The following is a 21443-nucleotide window of genomic DNA, read 5'->3' as shown; positions in this document are numbered from 1 at the left end:
CTGGGAACAGAACTACGATGAGAGGCTCATGAGAAATGGATTCATCTCGTGGCTGCAGGCTATGGGAGGAGGAGTTGGCAGAAAGGATCAGAAGGAAAGTTGCTATTATGAGAACAGTACTTGCTCTTTAGCCACCAGCACTGAGTTTCCAGGATCCGCACGACAGAGGCACTGCTGGAAAATGAAATGTCTTTAAGGACTTAAAGTCCGTAAGTGTTCTCTAAAACAGGAGAGCAATTATAAATCTAAACAGAAATCTTATAAATCCCAGTTCCTTTTTGGAAATGACTGATGATGACTTAACTGGAGCAGTGCTAAGTGCCCAGCAGATAAACCAAGTTAACAAATAAGTTAAACAGATAAACCCCAAGTTTGTTTTCATTTTATCCAGTTCCTCAGAACAGGCAGGGTCTTACAGGCATCCAGCTAGGATAGGGAAGGTCAAAAAGCTAAATGCCTTGCAGACACAGCGTGCTCCACCGCTTTGTACAGGTAAAAAAGAGAGGGCAGCACCTCTGTCGACACAAAACCCACGTGCAGTTGCTGCTGGAGTCCACTGCGAGACGGTGAGGGCAGGTCGAGGATGGGGAGGAAAGGACTGGGTTGGGGCTCTCTTGATCCATCACAGCTGAATCTATCCGTGCTGAGAGACCAAAAGCAGAGCCCCAGAATGAAGCCGATTTCAGAGCTGGTTTATGCCATTATAAAACATCCAGTTTTAGGCAGCTGGATCCACGGGAGGGACAAGCTTTGTGAGAACATGCAAGCCATATTGCGTGAGTCTGTAAAATACGGTTATAGATCAGAGATCAAAACCACTGCTGCCAAAGGTAGGGTGAGAACGGGGCACATTTCAACATCACCACCCCTCCCCCTTTGTATTGAGCAACTGACAGCAACAAAAAAGGCTCTTCCGACACACTCTTTGGAGAAGTCAGGTTTTCCCAAGAATTAAGGTTACATCTCAGATACAGCCACAATACGCGTTGCTTTGTAACTTAAATAAGATCTCATTCAGATACTATTTAGTGTTTCTCGTAACGTTCACCGCCGTATCACAACTGGCCAGCCCAAGCCCTGGGGACCGGTGACTCAGACTTCAAAAGACTGAAGCTGGCTCACAACTGGTCACTTTTTGATTCTTTGCCTCCTGCTTTCCAGCTACACTCAAAGCCGTATTTTCCACTGTGTCTCCCTAGAACCACAGGGACCACAAACTTCCCTTTATGCTATTTTCCTTTCCAAATGGAAGCTTAGATCCTTAAAGGAGTGGCTCACTGAGGGTCCAGACATGGTAGGAAACAACACACATACAACAAAGCTGGTGACACAGCTTGGCTGGTTCATCTTCTGATATAGAGAAACCACCATCAGATGGGTTTGACATCGGTTTCCAGCTCTTCGGTCTTTGGTCACTTGATTTTATCAGTGTTGAGAGAAAAGTAACCCATAGGAGCAGCTGATAAGGATCACCGAGAACTTCACCAACAAGCCCTTTGTGAACTTGTCTGTGCCCCAGCCACTGGAGAAAAGGCCATGGGGCAGGCCGTGAGGATGGCCTGTGCCATAAGGCACTAAAGGACACAGCCTGACACGGAAAGAGCAGGTTCACATCCACACTTCCTCGGGAGAGCATTTCTACAGGCATTTAACTTTAAACACCCACTTGAGACATAAGCCCGTGTTGAAGTGCTGTCCTGCAGCGACCCTGGCTGCAGGAATTCTGTCCTAAATCAGGACAACCTTCAGCAGAGGCTTATTCCTTTCATCAGGGTCATTCCTGGTGAGATCTTCCCTCCCTATCACGCTTCCAAATTTTTCCATATTTTGGACACTGTGCCAGACCCATGCACCAGCCTTCATTTTTCAACAGCTCACAGCGACAGTCTCTTAGATCTGTGCCAGAAACCCCCCCAATTCACACAACCCCACCACACACAAGAAGCACTATTAAATATTTCCTAGAAAATTAGCTCCCCCCTGAGAGCACTAGTTTAATTCCCCACGGGGCCTGATCATGTGCTGCAGCACATGCCTCGAGCTGGAGTCCCAGCTGCCTTCCCCGACAGCTGCCCTGAATTGCACAAACCCAGCTTTACTGCTGGATTTGTGAACAAGAAGGAACAAAACTGCCAGCTGAGGAAGGCTCTACAGCTCCTGCAGAGTTTCTGGAGGCAGGATTTGAGCACAACCCCTTATCCCTCTAGTAGAAGGCATCTCATGAAACCATGCTCTCCAGCAGCACCTGTAGCATCTTTGCATGCTGCCTTCCCTTGGTTTACACCGATGCTGGCAAGCCCTAGGATGGTACCAAAGCTTTGCAGAACACAGGTATATTTTTAGACATTTGCCGCGTGGTTTAGGACAGAGTCTTATTTCCAAGTATGCTTCCAGTTTCTGCAGAGCAAACAAATTTCTCTCCTATAAGTCCTCAAAGTTTCCAGGAAAATGCTCATTTGTTGCCCTGGTAAAATCATTCACCTCTTGGTAATAAATTTTAATCATGATTTTTCCGATAAGCCCCTTTTAGCTCAGACCCATTGAAGGGCTTCTTAACATAGCTCTGATGCTAAGTGTTGGAAAAAAGCCAGGGCTTTATTTAACTGGACATCTCATTGCTCTGTTTCAGTTAACGAGAAATGGTAATGACATGGCACGTTGCTGTTTCAGGTTAGAGCAGGAATTCTTGCCATGAGGCAATCATTGGAAATTCCAGATAAGCCTGCAGGCTGATAAGAGCAGCAATGCAGTTTCCCTGGGTCTGGCCTGGGTTTGGCGCCAGTACAGCTGGCTCCAGTTTTCTGCTCCCTCAGGTTGTTCTGCATGACGCTCCGACACCCTGCAGGTTAGAGGCTGTGAAAGCACCACGTGTTTCATCTCCCTTGGCATCTGCGGCTGAGTTACCCCAGACTGCGAATGCCGTTCGAGATTACTGAGCGTGCCCGAGGGAAGAGGTAATCTTGTGGGCTCCACACGGAGCTGTCTGGAAACCTCCAACCCTTTTTTTTTACATGGAAGGAAATGAACAGTTTCTACATAGGAAAGAGTCTGAGCTCACACATCCAGCCAGATCCAGGCAGGTTCCTTCCATGAACCCCTCTCACCATCCCCATGTTGTCCAAGGTCCTACCCTGGGGCTAATCCAGGCTCCACTCACTACAGCAGAGAGTGGAATATGTGGAACAGAGGGAAGATTTTGGAGCTCAGCTGATGAAAACCAGGGGGAAATGGGCTAAAGGTTTTTTGAGATAAGATTTTCTGCTATATTTAACAGACTTAGACCCTCCAGAAGGCAGCAGGCGTATTAGCTGGCAGCTGGCTCGGTGAACACAGCCCAAGTGTTTTCTGGTTGGTTCCAGACGTTTTACTTTGTTCTTACCTCTCAGCACAGTGGATTCCCTCTGGACCTCCTTATGTGAGAAAGTAGCTTGGTTTGCATATAATCAAAATTTGCAGGTACAACAGAGCTTCAAAATGAAAAATAGTCTGAAATTTTGATCTTAAGACAGATCAGAAAATTCTCCTTTTTTTTAATGCAGTAATTCCCAGGGATAGCTGGTAATTGAGAGACCGTGGGGTTGGAAGGTCCTAGCTCAACGCTGTGGATTTGACTGAAGCATGACATGGTGTCCCCTTTCCAGACTGACTTCATTCCCTCTCCCTTGTTAACATACACGACTGTCACACGAAAAATCACTGTAGCTCTCGGGTCAATCTTCCCATCTTTCAGAAAGGCTGTGGAAACCCAGCGGGTCCTGGACACAGCTCTGTCATGCAACAAATTATACTGGAGCAGCATCTGAGTGACCAACAGCACCCTACGCAGCAGGCAGGGCAGGGAGAGCATCAAGTTTCAGCCACTGGCCAGGACCACACTGACCGAGACTTCAAAGCGAGACAAATTCAAACAAGTTCAGAACACTCCTGCCAGCAACTTTGTTTAGCATTTCTAGTTGACGTTCACCACTCTGGGGGCTGTGTCCACCTATTTCAAAGTCCACAAGTGGATTTCATTGAGATGTTCACATTTCATTCCTTCTGATGTAAGAAATTTGTAGTTTACCTTATTGCTGCTTTGTTGGTTTTCTTTCAAAAAAAAGGTTTTGGACTGTGTGTTGGTTGCAAGGACTGGGACTAGCACATTTGCAGGAGGAGGAGTCAGCAAGATAACTATCAATCCAATAGTGTAACAGGCTTTCTTTAAGAAAGAACAGGCTGTGACATGTTGCATATGGACTACAAGAAGAGGCTGATGGATCTGGGTTTGTTCAGTCTGAGGTTACTAGGGGTTTTAATGGCAGCCTACAACCGCTCTTGAAGGGGATTCATAAAGGGGACAGAGTCAAACTCCTCACAGTAAGGGGCAGGAGGTACAAGAGGGACAGGAGCCACAAATCACGGCTTGGTAAGTTCAGATTGGACATCTGCAAAAATGTCTTTGCAGAGACAGGTTGGGGTTGTCAGATGCCACCCCACTGGCTGTACTAGAAATGCCTGGCAGCTGCACGTCCTCTAAGCCAGGGTATGGACCTTAGATCCCACATCTGGAATCACCCACGGTCTTCTATTTGCAAAAATAAAAAGGGTGGTGCCAGGCAGGCTGTGACGTGAGCAAAAATGCTTAGAGAAAAGTAAACACAAGGAACTTCCAAGCACCTGGAATCACCCCTCTCCCATCAGGAATGAAGCTGAGTGCTTAACCCACAAATACCACACTAACCTTCACTCGTGGCTGTGCTGAATACTCCTAGAAGCGAAGTGTGGTGATAGGATGACAGCTCAGATGGAAACTCTCCTCTTAAATATCCTTCTGCTTCGTCAATTGTGGCCAGTTTCAGAGGGCAGGGAACTCGGCTCCTATGGAAAGGCAGAGAAACAACATGGGCTGACGCCGCCTTCACTTTTGGGATGAAGAGACAAAACAACAATGTTTTGGTTCAACAAATGTCCATTGGTTTCTTGAACCAAAACAACAACGCCCCAACCCAATATGACAACCGTTATGCCTCTTCAGAGACAAAAATCAGTCTCCTGGGAAGAAAGGACAACGCCTAGTCACAGAAAGGCACTGGAGCTTCTTATGGGGAAGAGAGAACAGCCCTGAGCCAAACTGGTTGCTCTGAGATCCTTGGAATCCCCATTAAAATAACAGAGAAGGAATTCCATCAAAGAGAGAGGGACAGCAACAACAGATGGATGCACTGTTCAAGAACAGATGTTCCCTGACATTGACAAGCACGAAAAGTTATTAAGCTAACTTCCAAACCAGGTCTGCAATCAGATCTGACATTATTTTTCCAAAAAGGATTTCGATTACACAGGCCGTGAAGCATCCAGAACATCATCTAGCAGATGTGCCAATCTTACTGCATGGGGACTCATTAACAGACACTTACAGCATGATGAAGCTGGTCAGTTCTTCAGTTCCCCACATGCCATTGTACATCACTGATCGCTCTCCCTTCTCATAAATCTTGATAGTAGGAAACTGAGTGACATTCTCCTCTGTGCAAACGCCAGGCCAGTCCCAGCAGTTTACCCGAGAAAGCAAAACCCCCCGAGTTCCTGGAGTGGAAAACAAATACGTAAAAATAATATGAAAAAAAAAAAACCCAAATGGTTGAAAAAGAGAAGTTTTTGTTAGCTGCTTTGGATATTACTGCACATATTTGTATTAATGCTGCCAGAACTCCTATTTGTTTTGGCATGCATCCTGCAGGGCTGGATCCTAACACACTGCAGGCACATGGAGCGAGCCCAGGTGGGCTACTGCTGAGAAGTTGTTGGAGTCAAATGCTGCTTTGTGTGGGCAGGATATCAAAATCCAGCCCCTAATACACAATCCCTTCGAGTACAGGCTATCTTCCTCTTGAAATCATTCATGGATATGCCTTACACTTTTGAGCATAACTATTTTGAGTAACTATTTCCAGCCTGCAAATGTATTAAATACCTCAGCAAGTGTGGATTGATCCAAGCAACAGACCATGGAGGGAATAAACTCAGGGAAGTGGTAGGTTGCACTTCTCAAAAGGAAATTCCCAGAGACCTTCACATCTGGCTGGTTACTCAAAGCAACACCATAAAACCCTGAGGCAACTGTCCAGGAGCATAAAAGGCAGTAAGAAAAGGTACTGGAAATACCGTAGGAATAACGCCAAGACAAAGAAATTATGCAGGCCCTCACTGGAAGGGGGAAGGGGGAAGGAAGAGGGAAGATAAAGCTTGGCTTGGAGGAGGCTGATGTATTCAAGGCTGTTTCATTTCTTAAGGTGCCCAGTATTGAAAAAGTGTTTGTTCTACCTAAAGCACGGAGTCCAATACACAAGGAGCAGTTGAAGGTCACATAAACATGACAGATGTAACGGAGGCTGGCAGTCTGACAGCATTCACCCCATCCCACCTACGCAAGCTGCTCATCTCCACACCACCAGCAGGTACCTTTAGGACCTTAAGAGCAAGCCTGGGGTCTCACAGGTAAGGGAGAGGGAAAGGGAGAGCACTTGGGAATTACAGAGCAGTCAGTCCAACTTTGGTTTCTGGTATTAAAAAGCTTTTTACAGGTCTGACTAAAGCGATAAACTCAAGGGATTCAAAAGCAGTGAAAAAAATTGCCAGTCAGAGAGGGACCTGGGGATGTTGATTGCCAGCTGGCTGAACAGGAGCCAGCAGTGTGCCCAGGTGGCCAACAAGGCCAATGGCATCCTGGCTTGTATCAGCAATAGCGTGGCCAGCAGGGACAGGGAAGGGATCTTACCCCTGGACTCGGCACTGGTGAGGCCGCACCTCGATTCCTGGGTTCAGTTTTGGGCCCCTCACTCCAAAAAGGCCATTGAATGACTCGAGCGTGTCCAGAGAAGGGCAACGGAGCTGGTGCAGGGTCTGGAGCACAGGTCTGATGGGGAGCGGCTGAGGGAACTGGGGGGGTTTAGTCTGGAGAAGAGGAGGCTGAGGGGAGACCTCATGGCCCTCTACAACTCCCTGAAAGGAGGGTGCAGAGAGGGGGGATGAGTCTCTTGAGCCAAGGAACAAGCGACAGCACAAGAGGGAATGGCCTCAAGCTGCGCCAGGGCAGGGTCAGACTGGCTCTTAGGAAGGATTTCTTTGCAGAAGGGGTTGTTGGGCGTTGGAATGGGCTGCCCAGGGCAGGGGGGGAGTCCCCATCCCTGGAGGGGTTGAAGAGTTGGGTTGACCCAGCGCTGAGGGATCTGGTGGAGTTGGGAACGGTCAGTGTGAGGTTCATGGTTGGACTGGAGGATCTTCAAGGTCTTTTCCAACAGAGATGATTCTGGGATTCTGCGAAATGAAGGTCGGTTCTGTGCACACTCTCCATGAGCCCAAGACATGGTGCCTGCAGCTCCAGCTTTTCTTTCATCTGCAGGTCGGGCAATGACCAGCACACACTGCTGCTGGTCCACGGCTAAGCCTGGCAGATGAACCATCACTGGTTTCACTAGCCACCACCCCTTGGTTGCCAGCCTCTCCTAACCTGCCTCCTACCTACTTACAGGCTTAACCAAGGACAGCAGGGCTGCGTACAGTCCTCAGGCCACGCGTCGTCCATGCCCACTGCAGGAATGCTGTATCTCAGACATCTTCATGCCTTCCCTAAATTTATTTGAACAGGATTCAAGAGTTACATGGGAAAGATGGGATGAAACCTAGAGACAAGTACACACATGGAGGCAGACCATCGCAGTGTCCTTCAGAAACCAGGGTCAGAGCAGGTGATGAGGATTTCTCAAGAGTACGGCAGATCAAAACAGCCAAGCTTTCTTCTCTGTCTGTCCTGGGTTTGATTCTGATCACTATTTTCATTAAAGGCCTGGCTGATGGAAAAAAAACCACGCGCATCCAATCTATGAATGATCCCAAGCCCAGAGGGGCAGAAAGCAATTTGAAGGGCAAAGTGTAACAACATCATTCTGTAATGAGAAGCAGGATGCACAGATATCATCAGTGCTGCAGAAAAGGGCAAAGCTCATTCTGGGATGAACTTTCAACAGTGTCTGCAAAACATGGGAGGAAAATGATGCTCTTCTGTCCCTGTGAGACCTCTGCAGAGTCCAGCAAGACAGGCTGGGAAACATGTTTTTGGAAAGGCTTAAGCAGATGAGAGGGAATCTGGAGATGTTTGAAAGACATGCCTCCTGAGGAAAAACCCAAAGAACTGTGTTTCTTTTGATTGGAAATTGCCTGGAAGAAAGAAACAATAAAATCTAACAATACGTAAAGTCTGCTCTGGAGGCGACAGTGAGATTACTCTCTCTTGCCAGCTAGGCAAGGACAAGCAACAACGCATTCCCAGGTATTAAATATTCCCAGACCAAATATTAAAACAAGCTACTGAGAACCAAGCACAGCTGAGTCGTCTTGGCAGAGAAGCTGCAGAAGGGTTTTAATCACAGGTTAGAAACGTGCCTGCCAGGGATGGGCAAGGCATCTCCACAGACAAGGGTGAAGGCAGAGGTGACCTTAGCGTGTGCTCCTATCCCCTATCCCTATGTCCTTGACATGCCACTGGGCCATTTTCTGCGACCCACAGTTTAGGTTTGGCTTTGCAGCTCACATGAGGAGTTCTGCTGCTGTTCTGCCTTGTGTCAAACTCATGTACAGAAAAAGCAAGTGGCAGCATGGAGCTAAGGGTCTGCAATTCCACTCAGACAGTCAGGAGTTGTCAAAACACTCCACGAGAGCAGAAAATGGTTTGTGTCATTCTCCAGGCTCTGAAATAACATCTCATATTAAAAGCCTGCCTCTGGATTTATTTCACACGTCTGATCCGGTATAGCTGGTTCTCATCATCTGTTACCACATAACCTTGTGTCTTGCCCAACTCTGAAAAATAATGACATGGAAATAGGGCTTTGATACCTTGTAAAAATTATGATGCAAGGCTGCCCTAATGTCCCTCAAATAAGACTTTCATTATTTGGATACTACCTTGAGGGATTACGTACTGAAAGTGCTCCAAAGGAGCCCCATCTAGCCTGAGGAACCCCTTGCACAGGATGATCACTGTCCCATCCCAATCTGCACCATATTATTAATTACTGAACGAGCAGCAGTTTCAGGAGTTGAGTAACTCAGCAACAGACTGTTGAGCCCTGTGGTCACTGTTGAGGTGCTGGATGGGAAGAAAGGTGAAAGAGGAACACAAGATCCTACTGTTCTGTGATTTTAGGTGCTACTAAAACCAGCAACAGCGAGAACCTCTGTCCCAGGAGTCTTATAAAACCAGGACAAGACAAATCATCAGTGCCATAGGGAACAAGAAAAATCAAGAATCCCTTAAACTTCTAATCCTTTGGATTGCAGGACTGGCATTAGAAACAGCTCACCTGAAGAGCTGGTCCAAAGGCTACAACATGAAAGAGAAGTAAGTTATGTATGAAGTGCTGCAGGAGGAACCCAGTATGGAATGGGAAATGACCACCCGGACAGCATCACACAGTGAACTCTGAAATCCTTACTTCAGGTTTAGGCTCCATGAATATACATTGCTAAATCACACAGGTGACTTTCATGCCTTTGAAGTACAACTTCAGACCCCTCTCTTGGGAATTCATTGGTCAGGAAGACTCCACAAGCACAGGAGAGGGAAGCAGAACTGATTTTTCATCACAGTATATTGCTTTTAAATATCGGTTTCCTCTCTTCTTTGCAAAAAAGTCCAATGACACACCTAAGAAATGCTCAGCACTGTCTCACCTTCACATCCTCTTCTCTTGTCCCCCATGTTTGCATAAATTCACATCTTGCAAAAGAAAGCAAGAGCTGCAGCAGTTAGCCCCAGTGGCTGGGAGAATGGCACGCTCTTGCTGCAAGAGTAGAAAATGTGCTCAGTTCAGTAAGACAGAGATCCTTCTCTTTTATCTCTTGCTAGATTGCATCTCTCAACAAAGAGAAAACACTCGGGGGGCTATAAACTTAATTTTGTGATGATCTGCTGAACATCTGTTACTGGATGATTCACAGGGTCATTCCAGTCTCCAGCCTCCTCCATCCCCTTGTGCTTGCTCTCATATGGCCTGTTCTCAGTGCCACTTTGCACAAAGAATTGGCATCAAAAGTGGGACCTGGTTCTGCAACTCAAAATGTGCCTCTAGAGCGGGTGATTCATGCCTCAGACAGCTGGTCTTGGCTTCTCAGCCCTTCGGAAGAAAGCTCCACCCCAGAGAGCAGACAGGAATGCCAGCACTTCTGGGGGAGCTGAGAAATTGCCACAAAGCCATGCCCCATATTTTATTCTCAGTCCTGCATAGCTCAAAATCTTCCTGATCCAGACTCTGTCCCTCGCACTGCTCTATCTTCCCTCATTCTGCTCAAAACTGAGAACACAGGGACCCCCATCCTTTTAGGTCTTCCAGCTCCCCTGGTATCCCTCCTCTGAGTGAGGGTCCCTCAGCAGCAGAGACAAAGGATCTCCAGATCCACTAACGCAGCCATTCCCCGTCCTCTCCGAGGCCACAGTCAGGAAAACAGACTGGAGTCATTCCACAGGTCACATCTGGCCCAGAAGTCTTTGGTGGGATCTCACTGATCACAGAGAAAAGGCCCTGACCCCAATCAGTTCATAATCTCTGTCGAGAATCTGTCTGTGGCTGCTTCCATATACCGAGATTGTTATCAAATGATTCAAAAAACAAATGGCGAAAGCCTGGCCGCACAGAATCAGCCAAGGTTTGGTCGCTGGCTCAAGAAGAGGCAGGGTTTCATCTGCTGGCTCTCCCAGGTTGCTCCTCTAGCTGGTCTGACCGCTGGGGAGTCTAAAAGAAACCCCAAACCATCAACAACCATAACATCTCTAACAACAACAACCTTCCCTGAGCTTTCCTGTTTACTCCTGGGATTTCAATCCAGATCAAAGCTGCTGGTGACTTTCCCTTCGTGCAAACTACGAATGCAGACCCGCTTTCATCCAAACCACAGCACTGTCCACAGCATTCCCAGGAGGGTTTCTTGTAAGCAATTCCCACTGCATCTGCTTCCCAGAAAGCTGGCTGGGTCCTCTGCAGACCCTATACGTGTCCCCGCTGCTGAGAGCTCAGCCTCAATCCTGCTCGCACACTGCAGGACACGGTGCCCAGTCCCAGGGAAGTGCCATCACTAGGAGAAATGAGCCTTGATGGAGAAGAAGAACCAAGAGAAGGCACCAGCCACTTCCAGGGGTGCCAGAACAGCTCTTGTCCAGATCCACGCGACTTCCCCACTGTGCTGCAATGAGTTGACACCTCAGTGTCCCCTGCAGCCAGGCGGAGAAAGAGGCATCTCTGGAAGAGATTCAGCCCATGTGAGAATGACGGATGTGCAGAAGAACCCACCTCTCTCCACTAACTGTAGAGAGGGATGGGGCTGAAGACCTGAATGAAGCTGAATCGGGGCCTACTCTGCTCAGGAACTGCTCAGACCCTTTTGAAGGATCACTCCCCCCTGCCGTTACTACCAGACTACTCAATCTGTGCTGTGCTGATTCTTCACCGTCACGTGTTATTTATGGAGTTTTGTGGCTGCCTGCGAGACTTCCTATGTAATTATGCCAGTCTCCAGGCCCTGAAGGCACCATCATTGTAAATTCTTCCCCCGACACTGTCCTGCCCTGGTGGATCTGGGCCTGCCCACACCTGCCTGTCTCACTTTCCACCAAAGCTGGGGCCAATTACTGCTCCTTTCCAGATCAAGAACTTCCAAGGACAGGAGATCTGATGTGCCACCCAGCACATTCATTTGCTGTGCAGCACATAGTGCACCTCCTTGGTCCGTGCAGGACCTGGCACTGAGGGGCACAAACAGGATCCTGTTTCCATGATGCAGGCTACAGTGCTTGCTCTTTGCTCCTCCTCACTCCAACGCCCACCCCGTGTCACCCACTGCCTCTGGTGCTCTGCCCTGGCCCTCCTCATGCTCTTGGGCACTCGTCACGCAGTCACTGTGCCCACCAACATCACCATCATCATCACCATCATCCATCCTGCTGTCACTGTGCCCACCATCACCATCATCATCATCCATCCTGCTGTCACTGTGCCCGCCATCACCATCATCATCATCCATCCTGCTGTCACTGTGCCCGCCATCACCATCATCATCATCCATCATGCCGTCACTGTGCCCACCAACATCACCACCCCACCTGCAAGGCATTCTGGGCAGCTGGTGTGTACCAATTTGCATTCCCAGTCCCATGACTTTACAGAGGCACAAATGGACCGCAAGGATCCCTAAATAAGAAACAAAGGACTTTTCCTAAGCAACCTGATGTGTGTATGCCTTCCTTCAGAGTTTGAGGGGAGAAAATGAGTATATTTGGGGTGAGGGAGTGAGGGACCATCAACATCCTCCCAGTTTTGTGGTTCCTACTGCCAGGGCAGGTGCATGTCAGATGTAAAGCACTCAGACCCGTGGCACCTTACCTTTCAGGTGATCAGCCACCTCGGTGTAAGAGCGCAGCACTGCCAGCGACACTGCCTCCCCTGAAACACAGGAGAGACACAGCCCTGAGGGACATGTAGGTGACAGACCAGCCCCACCTTGCTCTCTGACAAAGTCACGTTACGATTCTCTGCATCCTAAAGTGCTTCAAGCTCTGAAAGACTTGAAAGAAATAAGGAAAATTGGACTTTATGCTTCTGTGCAGCTGACAGCAACCAGGTTGTCTAGGCTACCCCATGAGCCCATGCTACCACAATTTCCTCTCTTGTCCTACATGCGGTCCCTGTAAAATTAAGGTTAAAACCCAATGAACATTAATATCTTCTATACTGAGAGATACTGTCTTCACACAATATCAGGCAATAAGAACTGATGTAATCTGATTGCTAATGGGTGGGTGGAGGCCCACAGGGCAGGATGTGGCACTTCTTTATCGTTTAAACTTGTCTACAGGATCACCATATTATGGAAAGCACGGTGAGCAGCGCAAACTTAAGAGAAAGGACAGTCAGGCCACATTTCATACTCACAGCTGGCATAAAACAGCACCACCATCCGGGCAGTCTCCAAAAGGGCAGAGTGAAAGGTCTCCTCTGTCAGGACAAGGATCTGCTCCAGTGGCAACTCTCGCTTCTTGTCCCTGGAAACTGCTTCCACCACCTGATCGTCCTGAATATCTGCAAGGGACCCACAGCCGTGCGTGAACACAGGGCAGAGGGAGTTGCAGCCCCCTGTGCCACCCCATCAGCACGTTTTTGTAAACCAGCACTTCTCACCAGAGACACGGTGACTATTAGCAGCAGGTAAGCAGCTGCCTCGTGTGGGGGAGCAGAGGCACAGGCACAAACACACACAAACTTACTGAAATGCACTTATGCCATCTCACACCAGTTGTGCTCTCTGATTTGAATGCTATTCTTTAAGCATGTTGGCTCCTCTGGGATCCTGTGCTGCTTTTTCTTTGAAAACACAACCAATTTTGTATGGAAAACAAATGTGTTTTCAAGGAAGTGTTGCAGGGGCCAGTGTTTTCTCCCTGGGGAAGGCAAGTCTGGAACAGCACTCAGAAAAACACGTCTCAAACCTTTCCACAGGGACTGATAATTCTGAGGTGCTTCGTCTGATGTTTGAAGAGGAGACAGCTCTGGGTCCACTTCAAACTCTCATGCCCCTGAAGCTGGATGCATTCAAGCAGAAGCACCCCTCTCCCTCATGCAGCACCTCTGCAACTGTTCCTCTAACAGCTGCTGGTTTTCTTCCCTGGTGTCTCCCCTAAAAATGATGCTTGTCTGTCACTAAACTCCAGTGATCTGCAGAGAATAAAACAGTCACTTTGTACAACCGTGATGTGACTGTGATGGTTGGCCTTGGATTTGCAAAAGTGTTCTCTAATGCTTTAATACATGCCTGCACGTCTCTAGCAGATGCTGATTGTGTGTCCTATCTGCTGACAATCAGCTTTTCAGTTTAGTGGCACACCTTGATTGTTATTCTCTTTTTCATCCTCATCTTCCTCCTCCTCCTCCTCCTTCTCCTCATCCTCCTGGATTTGTTCGACCTTGCTCTTATCTTCCACCAGAGTTATAACTTCGTCAGTGTCTTCCAAGACCAGGTATTTGATTGGCACTCCCTAAAGAAAACAGAATAAATCAGTGGGAGCAAAACATCACCCTGCGCCCATTCTGTCCCCAAAACAAACTCAAGGCTGATGGGGCACCATCACCCAACTCCTTGTTTTTGGGTTATGTCAACAGATTCCTAAAGCTGCTGAACAGGGGAGTATCTAGGGTGTTTCTCTGGCCCAATTTCACCCGTGCATGAGTTTTTCTCTCTCCAGACTGACATTTCCTTGCGAGGAAGTAACTGTGGCTATGCAGGATCCTGTGCTGGGAGTGGAGAAAGTGAATACCTGCTCCATCTCCCAGCATTTTAACATAGATCCACCACTGCAAGAAAAAGCCCAGCGGCCAAATAGTGAAGGAGAGTGGGGAGCTACAGGGTCCACTTGGCTCTCCCGCCTCTAAAGGGGTCAGGATGGGTCAGAGCAGCCCATCACAGCCTGGGAAACTGCCACAAAAAAGCCTTTATCTCATGGAGCTCAACCAGGAAGAGTGCTCCCAAGCGTACATGGGCAGCCAACCCATGGAAAGAAAAGAGCAAAACGTATTTCTCAGAAATGAGACCTTGTCAGCTTAAAATCAGTTCTGGCACTGTCTCAGCAAAAGGCACTTCAGAGAAAATGAATTTTATAATAAACTGAGAGAAATGACAAACTGCTGGCACCTTCCGTTGGCTCTAAGACAAGAAACACAACATGCACGTCTCTCACCAGGGCATGGGAAGCCCTCAGGGGATGCTCAGGTTCAGGTCTGATCCTGCATCGTTGCAATCACAAGTGTGACAGTTCAGGTAACTGGGGCAACGTGTGCTCCCTGGCATTTGTCGTCACCGAATTCCATCTTGCCTCACAAGCTGGGTCAGGTCCCTCCAGAGTTTAGCTCATCTTGATCAACCTCATTTAACTTACACCCTGCCCTTTTCCTAGATCACTGCCAAAGGCATTTGGTTACATCAGTTCGGCACAGACCTTTGGTTGTTTGCTCTCAGCTTGCTCTTAGTTTCACACTCATTTCCTCTCCCATCTTTTGAACACCTTTCCTATGGAGGCAAGGGCTTTCAGAAGTCCAAATCTTTGGTGAATTTGCACTTGGACTACTACCTTAGGCAGTTCACAACCTTGTGTTGCCTTAGGGTGTAATGCAGATGTCACCCTACGTTTTGAATCCAAAATAAACTCAATATTTTATCTTTACCAGCAGGCACAGTTGCTCTGCAGTGCCAAACTCAGGCAGTTCCAAATACCTGCGTGCATCTAGGGAAAGACACTTCCCCTTGAGCCTCTGGGAAGGCTGTCAAACAACAACAGAGCTGAGCAGCATCCCAACTCCTCTCAACAGCACCATGCCCAAATAGGGAAATAAGAGTTGTACAATAAAGAAATTCACCATCTAACCTCATCTGGTGTCTTGAGAGCGACATTTGACCGGAGCAGAATGTTCAAATCTACGAGGTCCCTTACAAAATACAAAGTCAACATTAGATAGCACAACGTGCAAGCCCACCTCCCTCAGCAGCACCATGTCCTCACAGAGTTGTGCTTCAGGGCCCCTGAGAACTTGCAGAAACAAGAATCAACATCAGTGGTGGAGAAATAGGCTCCGAGTGACCTTCTGGTGGGACCGCACTGCATGATGTGCCTATTTTCAAAGGGGCTTGGATTCCCCCTCGGTGATTCAGGTTTTTGCTCATGCGCTGGCAGTCACATTCCAGTGCAGCTGCTCTGCTGTTGGACTTCAGCTCATAGAATCACAGAATCACAGAATCATCAAGGTTGGAAAAGACCTTGAAGATCCTCCAGTCCAACCATGAACCTCACACTGACCGTTCCCAACTCCACCAGATCCCTCAGCGCTGGGTCAACCCGACTCTTCAACCCCTCCAGGGATGGGGACTCCCCCCCTGCCCTGGGCAGCCCATTCCAACACCCAACAACCCCTTCTGCAAAGAAATCCTTCCTAAGAGCCAGTCTGACCCTGCCCTGGTGCAGCTTGAGGCCATTCCCTCTTGTCCTGTTGTTTGTTACTTGGTTCAAAAGATTCATGAGTAAATGCAGCCAAGAAGTGCCTCCATACAGGGAGGTACCCCGATAGGAGAAAGCTGGAATAAGAAAGCCCACACCCAACCTTCCTCCATCTCCTCCCATACACCCCCAAAGGCCGTGCAACCCATGCCTTACAGGGGCTGCACACCTCCTTTGGCAAGACACCACTGAAGCATTTGCAAACTCAAGCCAGTCTGGTGTACGCAGGCTGCTCCATAGCCCACGGAGCAGAGATAAGGAACTGGTGGTTAACTCTGGAGGAAGCCACACCTCCACAGCACAGCTGCCCTGTGGCCAGCCACCAGCATGTCTCCAGTCCTCCTGGAGAACAAGTGTGCTGGTCTAACTCAGAGAGCCCTCGCTGACTGAGGAGACATCGCTTACCGAGCAGGGACCCCCATCTCATCCCAGCACTCACAGTCCACCTCCTTCACTGCATCTCCTCTTGCCCTTAATCTGAGGGCAAAATACAAGCTTTCCATCGTGCTAAGTTTCCTTTCCAAAATCTCTCTTAGTCTGACTGTTTTTCTACTTCTAAGTCAGCAAGAGACTCAAACACTTCTACGCTTCCAGTCAGTTTGAAACCAAACTAATCTGATTCTGGACAAGACCTTAAATGTGACATCCTCTTGCAGGATATAGCTTAGTTTTACTGCCTCTCATCCAAATGTAAGTAAGCCTACTGACTATCATCCTGGCGGTGGGGTAACCGAGCTCAGAAACACCACAAAAAGCAAAAACCCCAAAACACCTGAGAGCATACCTGGACAAAAGGGCAACTCCTGCTTTCCCCAAGAGCTGCCAGGCCACAAACTCTGCTGTCCTCCTGTCAGCCTCGTAGGTCTCTTTCTGGCTGAGGATGAACACAAGTGGTAGCCCAAGCTGTAAGTGAACGGTGGAAACCTTCTCTGGGTCCTCAGCAACCTCTGTCTGGAGAATAGACATGGTTATACTGCAGCGCATCTTCACACCATTGAAGGTACCTCAGCTCTTCTCCTGCACAGCCCAAGCCACCATGTGTTCCCCAGCCAGAGAAATAAGGAGACCCTTGAGAAAAAGCCTCCAACCCCAATTCTAAAACATCCATTGAAGCAGAACCCACACAACCTCAGTTAAACTGTTCCAACCTGTCATGACCCTCCCTGTTAAAAACCTGGGCTTTATAATGCATGTTCTTTGGGACTTAGCAACTCCAGATGTCAAATCTCCATTAACTTTTATTTACCTGGCATCTATTCCCTGGGGCAGCTTGAAAACCCCGGCTGCAACATGCAAGAGCTGGCATCATTCTCCCTTCCTGCCTTGGACGTGCTGCTTCATGACAGCACAGAGCTGCTTAACGAAGTGCCTTCCCTCTGTGGGCCTAACCCAGGAGGCTGGCTGAAGGAGGCACTTCCCAGCTCATCCACCCGTCCTTTCGGCTGGGCAGAGATGTCACCAGGGGGAACTGGAAGCCTGCTGAAGTTCATTGCTCTGTGGGAAGAGAAGGGAAGGAACCTCCTGTCCCTTGTGCTCACCAAGGCGTGACTGACTGATGTCAAACTCCCCAGGGTGCTCAGTCTCCTGTGGGGAGCCTAGAGGAGCAGCTAAGGACTTTGGGTTTGTCTAGGTTGGAGAAAAGGAGGCTGAGGGATGACCTCATGGCTCTCCACTGCTTCCTGAGGAGATCCTGTGGAGAGGGAGGTGCTGAGCTCTTCTCCCTGTATCCAGCGATAGGACGCACGGGTGTGGTTCAAAGCTGCATCAAGGGAGGTTTAGACTGGACATTAGGAAGTATTTCTTTGCCAAGAGGGTGGTCAAACACTGGAACAGGCTTCCTAGAGAGGTGGTCGATGCCCCAAGCCAGCCAGTGTTTAAGAATTTAGACAATGCCCTTAATATTTTGCTTTAACTTTTAGTCAGTCCTGAAGTGGTCAGGCAGCTGGACTAGATGATCACTGTGGGTGTCTTCCAACTGAAATATTCTGTTCTATTCTATTCTATTCTATTCTATTCTATTCTATTCTATTCTATTCTATTCTATTCTATATTCTATATTCTATATTCTATATTCTATATTCTATTCTATATGTTCCAGTGAAGTCCAAGGGGCACCTCTACCCCGTTCCCACGCACGGCACTTACAGACAACTAGAGGAGCACACACCGGTGCCAGGGCTCCCTGGCAAGGTCTAAGCAGCTGAGCAGTGCAGTGGAGTGTCACTCCCATCCAGCCCGATGCCTGTTCCTTGCTTGAACCCAACCTGGGAGCTTTGCCATTAACTTAATGGGGAAGGAGCAGATTCCCATGCTCAGCCTTCCCCTCTGCTCACACCTCCCTCCTCCCTGCATCCACCCCAGCTGCCCTCATGCCCACAGCCCAAGCGGTTCCTCTTTCCCTGTCATACCACCAGAGGAGCCCCCATGAGCTTGAGGTGCTTGTGGATGTTGAGCATGGTCAGAGCCTGCCCCATGGCTGTCCTCCTGCAGGGCTGCGCCAGGTCCGTGGCCCGCTGGCAGTGGCAGAACAACAGCCGGGCAGATGACACGTCAGGCTCATCAGCACTGTGAGAGAGACAACAAAAACCACGCTGAGCTAGGACATCCTGCCCCGACAGAACGACCATGTTTGCTGACATGTTTTACAGGGCAGATGATCCTCAAGTGCAGGGTTTGGGAGGTTTGTGGGACCTCTTCAAGCACCCTACTACTGACAGGTACAATTGTGTCCAGGTGCCTTTGACAACTGTGCTGAACATCTAATGAAGACCCTGGCTCACGAGGTGTAACTGACCCCAACCCCAGAACAGTTGGTCCAGCTCAAGAAGGACACTCGTTAAGCTTTTCTCAGTGGGACCAGCCATGCCACTGTTAAAAGTCTACAACTTTGCTCATGTCTTTCACCTCACTGATGACACCTTACAGACTGTATAAGGAATATTCCACCTTTTGAACAGTGTTGGTTTTAGCTGTGCCAAAGGAAGCAATGAGATAACTTCCCCTGATGGTTCCCTCGTTAGTTGCTCCCACTCTGATACCATCACTGGTGTCGGGTTGGGGGTTAACTTTGGGAAGTCACGTTCCTTTTCCTACGCACCCATTTTCCACCTCTAAACCAGGGATCACCTTCTTTGTAAAGGGTTCTAAGATCTCTCTATGGAAGAGTAGAGAGTAGTAGAAAGACCTCAAAGCCTGATGCCCTGCTTGGCTGAAAGCTAGTTATGTTGGTGAAGCTACCACCATTTCATCAGCCAAGGAGATAGCCTGCTGGTGTCCTCTGTTTTAAGCAGAATAAAGCCAATTCCTGTCCAAATTACAACCGTGCCATCTAGTGGCAGCCACAAAATGTTGTCCCTGATCACGATCCTGCAAGGATAGGATGGCATCTCGGGGAAGGACCACTTTGGTGCCTGCCCTGGTGTCACCTGTGAAAGCAGGCACATCGTTATGTAAATGTTCTGCTGAAGATGCAACATCCTATATGATATTCCCACCCTCTTCCCTCTCAGTTTCCTGGCTGCAATAGGTCACATCAGCAGCAAGTTGCGTTGAAGGATCTGCCCTTCAAATGCAGCTCCTCCCGTGTGGGAAGGGGATGGCCAGAGCTGGGAGGGAAATCCCAAATACATGAGCAGTGTCTCATGCAGCTGACCTGCAGAACTCACTGCTGCCAGAAGTTGCTGAGGTTAAAAGTGCTTAAAAAATTCTGGTGGCTGTTAACACCATGATACAGGTTCAGCTCCCATCTCACAGAATCACAGAATCATCAAGGTTGGAAAAGACCTTGAAGATCCTCCAGTCCAACCATGAACCTCACACTGACCGTTCCCAACTCCACCAGATCCCTCAGCGCTGGGTCAACCCGACTCTTCAACCCCTCCAGGGACGGGGACTCCCCCCCTGCCCTGGGCAGCCCATTCCAACGCCCAACAACCCCTTCTGCAAAGAAATACTTCCTAAGAGCCAGTCTGACCCTGCCCTGGCGCAGCTTGAGGCCATTCCCTCTTGTCCTGGCGCTTGTTCCTTGCTTCAAGAGACTCATCCCCCCTCTCTGCACCCTCCTTTCAGGGAGTTGTAGAGGGCCATGAGGTCGCCCCTCAGCCTCCTCTTCTCCAGACTAAACAACCCCAGTAATCTCGGAGAGTCCTGAAACCTCTGACTGCCAGAAGATGGAAGGTTGCAGGCAACACGCAGCCACTTCCTCATATCCCTCAGGATGCACCTTTGGCCACTGCAGAGGTGAGATATGGAGCTGGCTGGGCTCTGCTCCAACTCACTATAGCAGTTCTTACCCTTCTCAGCTGGCCAGACTTGATCATCAAAGCACAAGGCTGAGTGTTTTAAGACTATAACATCAGCTGTATCAGCCCTCCTGAAAACCCATGGCTGAGGTTTGATCAGTCAGCTACGGAAAGGAGACAGTGGGCTCTTCCCCTGTAAAATCTCATTCAGCAAAGTCACAAATGGCGTGGCTAGTCCAAGGCCAGGAACACAAGCAGCAGCTGGTTTTGGAAAAGCAAACCAGATCCGACTGTCCACCCTTGGCATAACATCCTAATACCATCCCAGATTTGACTTGGAAATCTGAGAAACCTGCAGCAGGGGAGCAGCTCTACCTCGTGGGTGTGTGTTTGGACATACCCAGTGTCTTTCAACAGCGTTGCCTCGGTTGTCAGAACAAACTGGTGGACAGTCCCATAGACAAAAGCTGCCTCCATCACAGCTCTGTGCTCTGGAAAGAGAAAGGCAAGACAAACTCATCTCAGCTCCCTCCAGATCTCCCTCTCCATCCTTCCCAGGGGTAAATATCAATGCGCAGCCTTTCAGAAACTCTCAGTAAAAAGTCACAGCTGTCTGAAGACACGCTATGAAGGTAACTCACTAACTGGAGCTGGACCCTGTTGCTGGTCCCCAGTAAACACACTGGTGGTGTATGTGAATCCATTCTACTGCATAACCAGAGATCTGCCCATGGGTTTATTTATTTTTTAAGACAGCAACTGCTGGCTTGCTTTCCTTCTCAAGTCCATCTCTGAAAGTTTATGCTCCCAGCAAAACTGTTGTGGTGCAACTGATCCCTTTGGAAACACAGCAAGACATACAGAGGTGGAGAATCTGTGTCTGGGTTTCCTTGATCCTCCATTTGCAGGATTTTGGCTCAGAAACCCAGCTCCCTTGCACCTTAGTAGAAAAGGCTCTGGGAGGAGAGCAAAGCTGAAAAGCTGAGTGTTAATACCTGCTGTCCCAGTAGCTGGTACATAGGCAAAGACCATGTTCGACCTCCCTTTCAATGCATTTTCAATGTTCTGAAGATCTGCCAGTGTTTCAACATATTTAACTTCATTAAAGAGCAGGGCACTGAGAAGTCAGA

The 21443-nt window shown here is 48.7% G+C and overlaps 1 protein-coding gene across 8 annotated transcripts in view; it reads right to left on the bottom strand.

Annotated features, from left to right (window-relative positions):
• The window catches only part of TXNDC16 (thioredoxin domain containing 16), a 42256-nt gene that overhangs the window by 11373 nt on the left and 9440 nt on the right, over positions 1-21443 (bottom strand). For all 8 annotated transcript variants that reach the window (XM_074869198.1, XM_074869194.1, XM_074869195.1 and 5 more), the window contains 10 exons: positions 21309-21430; positions 20714-20804; positions 18481-18637; positions 16857-17023; positions 15446-15506; positions 13912-14062; positions 12963-13109; positions 12414-12473; positions 5397-5565; positions 4721-4857 (listed from right to left, as the gene is read on the bottom strand). In XM_074869198.1, the coding sequence (XP_074725299.1) occupies positions 4721-4857; positions 5397-5565; positions 12414-12473; positions 12963-13109; positions 13912-14062; positions 15446-15506; positions 16857-17023; positions 18481-18637; positions 20714-20804; positions 21309-21430 (1262 nt within the window). The remainder of the gene's footprint in view (positions 1-4720; positions 4858-5396; positions 5566-12413; positions 12474-12962; positions 13110-13911; positions 14063-15445; positions 15507-16856; positions 17024-18480; positions 18638-20713; positions 20805-21308; positions 21431-21443) is intronic.

The sequence above is a fragment of the Strix uralensis genome, chromosome 4 (assembly GCF_047716275.1).
Source record: "Strix uralensis isolate ZFMK-TIS-50842 chromosome 4, bStrUra1, whole genome shotgun sequence".
NCBI classification, from domain to species: Eukaryota; Metazoa; Chordata; class Aves; order Strigiformes; family Strigidae; genus Strix; species Strix uralensis.
Note: the sequence above shows the minus strand (reverse complement) of the source record. Positions and strands in the feature narration are given on the sequence as shown.